Raw genomic sequence first — 9565 nt, forward strand, 5'->3', positions numbered from 1 at the left:
TTTCAAAAGCCACGTTATTTGTGAGTGACACAGGCTATATGAAATAGCGGTCTAGTAAATTATGAACATGTTTATACTTAGTTAACACGCAGTTTCACAGACGGGCTTGCAGTGTAGACAACTTTAGAATCCAATTCACTTTAAGAGGAGCGAAGAGTTTGTTTTGAGTTTGTTTGTGTCTCAAAACAGTGAAGAAACCTGCTTATCAGAGAATTTTCTTAATTCTCTGCATGTGTGAAGTCTGCCAATCCGCATTGGCCAGTGTGGCGGACAAGACCCCTCTCATTCTTAGAGACTCGAGCTCAGCAGTGAGCCGAATATGGGTTGATAACGTACGAAAGCGTCAAATAAAACAAAAGTTAGACATACACATTTATTGTGTACTTGATTTTTCCATTTTTATAAATTTTACACTTATGAGCAACAACGCACCACTCCTGGCAGCACTGAAACAATACAAACAACATTACAATCTATCTCTGTTAAACAAAACTCATGTATTGTTAGATTGGAATCAGATATATTGTGACGTCATGGCATTCAGCAGTAGCAAATAAATTTGTAAATACATCATTGTAACTATTTTGAACAAATTATCTCTCCATATACAAGTTTTTAATATACATACTCGTATATACTATTTAAAATTGGTAACATTATAAATAAGTAGCGGACGCCCGCGACTTCGACCGCGTGAAGTTTAGTTTTCATAAATTCCCTCGGGAACCATGGATTTTTCTGGGATGAAAAGTAGCCCAATGCAATAAAAATCGATTTGCAATATTTACGTTTGTGCCACAATTGGTTGACTTGTGTCTTTTTCTCTTCACAATATGTTGTTTTTTCCACATGTTGGGCATACTGATGCAAACTGGCAGTAATTTTTTTTTGTATTCTTATGCATTGCCATAACTAGCTGCCACATTTAACAGAAATCAAACAAGCTTACATAGGATGCCTTTTACAAGTTTGCACTCATTAATAATGTGCCATACACAGTTGACACAACTAATTGTAAAAAATAAAATTAAATGTATATCAACTATCTTTACCTTATCACAATGAAGTAGATCTATGATCTAGGTCTCTCCTTCTTTTCTTTGTACAGCGCTAGGAGTGATACGTTGGCCACTTTGACCACCTGCAAAGACAAAGTTAACATTATGTATTGGTTTTAACAATAAGCAGTAAATACTTGCAATATGTCTGACCATTTATTTGGTCATAAATGGAAAAAGACACCTTTGTCATAACAGAGGTCCTCCTTCTTGTCATTTTAGAATTATATTTTCTTGTTGTCTGTGTTCATGAAGAGCCTCTGAATTATTTTAAAAACAGTAGCAAGTTTACAGAACTTGTTGCTTAAATATATACAAACATTCTACCTTGACAGATGCATGGATATTAAACATAATATTATAATAGTAATTACTAATTTCAATAATCAAATATCAAATAACCATGGTTTTTGTAAATAAAAAGAATAGTTAACATGTGCATAGTTAAGAATCTGATAGCATTTCTAGTGTGCTAAAATCCTTGTTATTTGTCCTCATTGTTGCTCATTGATATTCTTTCCATGTAAACACTAAACATTGGTTTGTCTACAATAAAAGAACAAAAAAAGGAATCCTCTTTGCTCTAGCTATATTAGGTTTAAACCCACATTTACATGATGAAAGAAAGTAATAAAGAAAACATCTTACATTACATTATGCCACACATCACAATTATTTCTGAATATATGGCATAACTATCTGCAATATATGGAAATACTATATACCTTTAATACCTAGAAAAAGGTCTCAGCTCAGTATATTGCTATATACTCCCCATAATCAAGGAGCACACAGCACTGATTTTTGACACAAGTCCAGCAGAGTACATAAAATGTTTGATACCAACCTTAAATCTGACTCCAGGAATGTCACCAACAGCGTGACCTTTACGTCCGAACCCTGCCACTAGCACCTCGTCGTTCTCCTCAATGTGGTTGAGACAGCCGTCGCGCGGCACGAACGCTGTCACCTTCTTGCCGTTCTTGATTAACTGCACACGCACACACTTCCTGATGGCCGAGTTGGGCTGTTTGGCTTCTACTCCCCTGTCGGAAAATAAAACCTTATTAATTCGTAATTTACACATCTTTAAAAAAATTTCAACACAATACAATTAAAATTGATTATTAAGTGTCTAACAACCAATCAAATAATACATCTAAAGGACAAGGTCCCTGCTGTATCCCTATAAAAACAATCAAGTAATCATCTATAATCTATAACATGGGATAAAGCCACAAAACATAATAACAAAAAATATGACATTTGCACCTTAAAAAAGGTATAATAGAATAATCTATATGGAATTGAAATATTTAGAATCTTTCTTTCTGTTTTTACTACAATTTCTTTTAAAATTGTTTACAAACTCAAATCACATCTCATGTAACTAAGTATTTATTGTAACAAGCTCCTTTCAATGTCCTTCTAACTTATTTTGACTGAACAAATAATACAGAATGGAGTACAGTAAAAGCTCATTATTTGCATGGCGGATACATTCTCTAACTGTGTCGCGAATACATAAACCGTGAATATGGAATGGTATTTTATATGGGATTCTATGGGATACATTCTTGGGTGACAAAATAAAATATATAAAGAAAAACAATTCATTGAAGTTATTGATTAACTATTATCTTCAGTCTTAGACAATGATTTAAAGAATTTTGTAATTTTTTCTTGCTTGACATTTTTTAAAAGCACGAGTGATTTTAAGCAGTGTCATTCTTAAACCATCCATTCCCAATTTTGGCAAAAGTATTTGCAAGTTAAATTTAAAATTTCCAGATTTTACATCAGTTTTGTCAGTCAGATATCCACAAATAACAAAATATTTAACCGCAAATATAGGAATTGGGACATGAATTTTTAATCTGCAAATAGTGAAAACATAAATAAGGAGCTTTTACTGTATTTATATTAAACACATAACAATACTAAACAATGGACTTATTTAATAACTATTGAATAAATAAATAAATTAACTATATAATTCCAGTAAAAACTAAGAAAATATACATTAATGAACACTACACTAGGGCTCCGAAGGGGATTCCAAAACCTCAAATACATTTTCTTCAGAGTGTATCATACACATTCTGGAGAAAATTAACATGAAGAGTGGACAGGAAACTAAATTCCTCATTTGGTTTCTGTAACTTATGTGTCAATAAAATTTCATACGTAAATCTTTATATAGCTTGGCAAATTCGTTTGTAACACTTCTGATGGTCCGCACGGGCTGGGGGGTGTGTAGTTATGAATGAAAAACCCACGACTGATGCACCTCACTTCATCAGTTTTTTTTCCCCGTCGTATCATGCGAGTATCATCAACAAACTTGCCAGACTATAAAATAACTCATACACCAGTTTAGTACAATAGTATGTATACTATACACAGAATTTCTAGTCCACTCAACTCACAGACCATTAACTCACTAAATGTTAAAGCTCTGTCAAAGTATAAGATCTACAATCTTATCGTGTTTATAAAAACAGTTTCTATAGAGAATTGATGTCTCATTGTTGTAATTGTTTTTGTGAGGTAAAGAGTTTCTTAATAATGCCTGTTTCTGTAGTTAGTTGCATGGCATAAAAAATGGTAAATAATTTCTAGTTTACTAAAACAATGAAGTTACATTTCATTTGTAAACAAAAAGAATTGATTCTTCTGACATAACAGCCAAACATTGATCAAGTAATAAAAAATATTCTGTGATTCTGTGATTGTTAGTCTGAGTAAAAATGACATGTGTGTATTGCAAATTTATAGCTGTATTTATAGTGTAGGACAATTAATAAAAATATATTTATTGGTGTAAAATATTATTATTGTGTGAGTTTGCCTCGTCCCTCTCAAAAAACGATAGACAATTTTGTTGGAGAATTTGATTGTGATGCATCTCCATATTATCTAATTCCTGTCTGGCTCAACTACATGCCAAAAACTATTCTATTCTTTCGGTGGCACAGGATATGTTTTTGTACAATGAACATCAATACTGCTTAATGTTTAGAGCGGATAAGAAATTTTACAACTTATTATTAGTACATAAAATATTTTACTTTTTTTTTTGTAGACATGAATGATTAAAGGTTATCCTATTGCCTCTAAGCATCTTTACATAACATCAATAAAGTTAATCTCAACTATACTACAGCATATTGTATCTGACTAGATTCCTAGGTTTGATTCTCAGCTATTACATTATCAACCCATATTTGGCTCACTCCTAATCACATTTCTCTTCTCAGAATGAGATGGATTAGTCCATCCACCACTCTGGCCCAAAGGAGTAGCAGACTTCACAAGAAACATGAAAATTCTCAACACAATTTTCCTTATGATGGTTTTCCTTCACCGTTTGAGACACATGATATTTAATTCCTTAAAATGCACAAAACTGAAAGTTGTAGGTGCATGCCCCAGACTGGATTCAAACCTACGCCCAATGGAATTATAAGCAATGGTATAGTATAAGCATCCACTGGGACTATCACAGCTTTTTATTACATTATTGGTTCCTGCTACAATGGCATATGCTCCTTCAGTATAAAGCTTTAAAATTAAAACATCCTATGACAGAATTCTTTTTGAACAACATTTCTCAAAATATCCACATAACATGGATAATTATAAATATATTATTGCCTTTAAATGCAAATAAAATTAAAACATGAGCTTACTAATAACTGAAATTACTCATTCTCAACGATCCAGAGTAATAAACTTAAAAAGATCAATAATAAAAACAAATAACATTTGCTCAGCTGTTAATAAACTCAAGCAGCTAAGAAACATTTCTACACAACACAATTCAGCGCAAGTCTTACCGTTTACTATAAAAACACCATGCGTATTGCTGATACTCCCCCATGGCGGGTTCATTGACCCGCACGCCGATGAATTTGCGACTTGCGTACAATCGATGGCCGCCGGGACGCGGCGAATCCACTCGCAGTATTATCCTGTGATTGTGGTGGAAACACATTCACAGGGCTAATACCGCGCGCGGAGACGCCGCCGCCGATGTACGTGTCGCAGAAGACGCGCGACATACTTTCTTTACTCGCAATGTTCGCCGTTACACTTCATTAACATAAATAACACTACATACACACTTTTCTTCACAGGAATTCGGCAAAAAAAACTACATGCACTGTTAATTCTGTAGCGTATAGTACTTACACTTTCTCGAGTACGATGCCCTTAGCGTGTGATGCACCACCGAAGGGATTAGCCTTCCACCTCGTGCCCATGTGGGCCTTTTTGTAATCCTTGTCAGCCCATCGCTGCTCGCGTCGATGGTTCACGTGCTTACGCGCCGTGCGTATTCCACGGGGCTTGCCTGAAATAGACGCCGGTAAACACTTAACTTCACATAGAACACGGAAATCGATACACTACACTACTTACACGATGTTATGAACGGCAAATGTTTTATTATACCTCACAACCATCGTAGCGTTTACAGGATGAAAAGGGATTTATTTATACACCACGAGAAAAACATGTCTGCGCCATGGCCGACAACTAGGCGTGCGAGTATGAATCGAATTTTATAGCGTTTTTAATGTAATCCTCGAGTTAAACACTTTCACATCGCATATCCACACTTAATCGGCACACAATAAAACAGTAATTACAAATAAACTTCAATAATTTAGCACAAAACTATTTCTTACCCATTTGGATAGCACGACACCAATCGGCTACGGATGGGAAAAGAAATAAAATCTAGCCAACCAAAGCCAGCCTTCAAATCAACAAGGCTACCAACCAAAATAATAAAATAGTGTTGCCATTTACTTTACCACAAATTAAAAAAAAAAAGTTAAATTTATCGATCCGATGAAATGTTTTGGTATATTTTATAGCAAATTGTGTAAAGTAAAATATTAACCTCCAGCTCCATAAAAATGCAGGTTTCGGCAGCTGGATAGTGTAAAAAGCGGTTAACAGCTACTAGTTTCCTAAAAGATGGAGTTACATTATTTTCATTTATAAGTATTTCTAATCTATACAGTAAAATCAGAATTTACAAAGTAACAAAAAATATAAAAGAACTAGCGAACACGGTCAAGCTTCGTTTTGACTTATGTGCACTTCTTCCCTATACTACCCTACTCTACCCCTACCATACCCCTTCCCTTACCCCTACCCTACCCTACCCTACCCTACCCCTATCCTACCCTACCCTATCCTACCCGACCCTACCCCTAACCCTAACCCTACGCCTAACCCTACCCCTGTCCTACCCTGTTACACTTCAGTTTCTTACATTTTTTTACAGGATTTTTTTTATCAGGTCATCAATAAAAATAATTATTGCATTCAAAGCTTCTTTTACAAAATAAATAAAACATTATTTGTAAAAGTAGTATCATAATACATATTAATAATATAATATAATCTGCAATGTTTATCAAAATATCAGATCTTTAAAATCTTAATTTCAACACTATTCAAATTAGTTTTAGATAATTAGATGATGTATCTACCATTTGCGTTTTATCCATTAATTACGGGTCAACCTGTATTAGATTTATTCTACAGCCGAATATTAACGAATCGAATATTCTGCGTAACGACACTTAATCGAAGTGTTTGTTAAAGTTTTGTGTTAATGTGTGTAGAAAATCATAGTGGCTATAATGCGATTATAGTTGTGTGCAATGCAAGGACATAAAAATATATTAAATATTATGTGTGAACTACGTCCCTCTTAAAACACGACAATGTTGTTTGATTGAATGAATGAACGGGAAAAATCTGTTGTTATGAATCATGATCGTTAGGATAAAGTAAATCCTGAGTAAATATGTTCCTTGGTTAGGATTGCCAAGTTGAACGTAGCTCTATCATAATACTAAGGTTGGTACACTTGAAAACCATAAACCAAAAATAAAATGGACTTTTTTCCTATGGTAACCGTTTGCTGACAGTGACAGTGACTGGCCTCGACCAAAGTCTTAGACCATTAATAACTGGACGTGGTTCGCTAACCGTTACCCCTCTGGCAAAGATCAAAAATCTATGATCTAATGCGTTTATAAAAACTGTTGCTACAGAATCGATGTTTCATTGTTGTAATCGTTTTCGCCGTGTAAGGAGCTCCCTAAAAATGCCGGTTTGTGTAGTTAAATGGCATAAAAAACGGCCAAAAACTTGTAGTTTAGTAAAAGATGGAGTAACGTTTCATTTGAAAGTATTTAAACCTTAATTTTATCAAATTTTTAATAAAAACAATTTATAAAAAGAATCGATTCTTTTGACGAAACAGCCAAACATCGATTAGTAATCGAATATTCTATGTATTTAATCTGTGGATAGTCTAAGCAATATCACAGTAAATATGCAAGCAGTAGTTTGACTTCATACTAGAGGTCGAAACGCGACCTATACCTCAATTTCAATTTCAACTTACTAGTTAAATAGATTTTATTAATTAGAAATAAGACTAACTCACTAATATACTAAACTTAAAACAGATACACTAACAATATACTAACACAGAAAAAAAAAATTAAAACTGTTACTCTTATTAATTGAAAAACTTGTTTAATGTAATAATGTAAGGAATAATAAAGGCTTTGAAATTGAGAAAAACATAAGGGATTAAAGGGCTAACATAATCTACGGAACCCTACACTGCGCGTGGCCCGACACGCACTTGACCGTTTTTTTTAATATTTGGTCACGTAGTGTGGAGGTAATACCTAGATGGCATCACCAAAATAAACATATGAATACGACCTATCCTTCAAGGTCATTGATTAGTATCAGCCTTATTTAAATCTACCAATCAAAAAACAACACGCATTTTACTGATCACTTCCTATTTTACTACAATTTACAAAATATTTTATTTGTTTACATAAAAAAAGTATATTTACAATCACAAAACTAAATGGAAATACAAAGTTGGTAAATGTAATTAAAATGCTGGAGACAGGCAGCCCTATCACATGTTTACGTACCGCGCGCTGTAAGTATTTATTTCAAAAATACGGCCGAGTATACTGCTTGTATATATTTTTACTGTGCACAATGTGTTTGTTAGTGTGTGTAAAAATTACGCGTGTGTGTATTGCGAGTCAAATTTATAGTTGTGTGTAGTGTATGGACACAGAAAATACATAATGGTGTTAAATGTTTTCGATGTGTGAGTTTACCTCGTCCCCCTCAAAAAATGACAGACTTTTTTGTTGGTGAATTTGGGTGCGAACCGCGTCCAGTTATTAATGGTCTAAGACGAGAAGAAGAAGAAAGTGGACGTTTGAGGTTAACATTTAAATTAAATGTATTCTGTGGCAAAAGTGTTATAATTTTAATTCATTGACTTTGACTTTGACATTTCAGATTTGAGCTTGTTTACAATTTCTCACTCTGCTTTAATTTTAAATTCACGTTTTAATCTTTTGATTAAGATAATTGAGAATCCTATAAAGACGTTGTATTTTTTACAACTGAAGGTAAAGGGATATTAGTCATGAATATCGGTAGAAAGGATGGAGGGCCCGGTTATGTCGGTATACAGTTCTGTCAAGAGTGCAACAACATGCTTTATCCGCGCGAGGACAAAAACAACAAAGTTTTGCTGTACGCCTGCAGAAATTGCGATTACAAACAACTGGCGGACTCCAACTGCGTATACGTGAACAAAATTATGCACGAAGTGGACGAGCTGACTCACATAAACCCTGACGTGGTGAGCGATCCAACTTTGCCGCGCACTAAGGATCACATGTGTCCAAAGTGTAACCACAGGGAGGCGGTGTTCTTCCAGGGACAGACGAGACGAGCCGAGGAGGAAATGAGACTGTACTACGTGTGTACGAGTTGTAAGCACAGGTGGACTGAGTAAACTGCTTTATTGTTAATTATTAGTATTTAAGATTAATAAATTCATTTGAATATAAGTAACATTGAAAAATTGATTCATTTTGCCACCACATTAAATAGATGAATTCAAGCAACAACAGTAAAGAAATTGTTTAAAGGCAATTATTTACAGTATTTGAATATTGGAAAAGTATAATCATTAAAATCATAATCATTGTCAGATGAATGTCCAGTGCTGGATATTAGACTGCAAGCAGTGACTCCCTGTAATGCTCGATTGGCCTGCATTCAGTGACTCCCTGTAATGCTTTTTAGTTTACCTAGCAGGTCTACCTAGAAGTCTACTAATATTTTGGATAAAAAGCTATATTATATTATATTATATTAAAAAAGGATTAATTTCTTTATTTCTTAACATAAAACTAAAAAGCCAATAGTAAATGAAAATATTGTTGTTTTATTTAGATTCTTTGGAGCATTGTCAGTTTCATTCAATTTAAATTTAGTTTCTCTGTTTTATTGATTCAGTTATTTGACAATATTTCACCTGTAATTTGTTTTACTAAATCTACTATTTTTAATAAATTAAAACACCTTAAATAAATCTACTATGGACCTTTGTTCTTGAGAAAACTTTCAATTTTATAAATATATTT

The 9565-nt window shown here is 33.8% G+C and overlaps 2 protein-coding genes across 2 annotated transcripts; one reads left to right on the forward strand and one right to left on the reverse strand.

Moving 5' to 3' along the window:
* Positions 1 to 359: 359 nt before the first annotated feature.
* LOC112055175 (40S ribosomal protein S23) lies at positions 360 to 5892 on the reverse strand. Its single transcript, XM_024095184.2, has 5 exons — positions 5750 to 5892; positions 5253 to 5412; positions 1906 to 2104; positions 1053 to 1141; positions 360 to 446 (listed from the first exon to the last, which is right to left on the reverse strand). The coding sequence occupies exons 1-4, from the start codon at positions 5751 to 5753 to the stop codon at positions 1073 to 1075; spliced, it is 432 nt and encodes a 143-aa protein (XP_023950952.1). The 5' UTR covers positions 5754 to 5892; the 3' UTR covers positions 360 to 446; positions 1053 to 1072.
* A 2502-nt stretch (positions 5893 to 8394) lies between these two features.
* On the forward strand, positions 8395 to 9289 carry LOC112055176 (DNA-directed RNA polymerase II subunit RPB9). The gene has a single exon (XM_024095185.2). The coding sequence runs from the start codon at positions 8557 to 8559 to the stop codon at positions 8929 to 8931; it is 375 nt and encodes a 124-aa protein (XP_023950953.1). The 5' UTR covers positions 8395 to 8556; the 3' UTR covers positions 8932 to 9289.
* The last annotated feature ends 276 nt before the right edge of the window (positions 9290 to 9565 follow it).

The sequence above is a fragment of the Bicyclus anynana genome, chromosome 4 (assembly GCF_947172395.1).
Source record: "Bicyclus anynana chromosome 4, ilBicAnyn1.1, whole genome shotgun sequence".
NCBI classification, from domain to species: domain Eukaryota; kingdom Metazoa; phylum Arthropoda; class Insecta; order Lepidoptera; family Nymphalidae; genus Bicyclus; species Bicyclus anynana.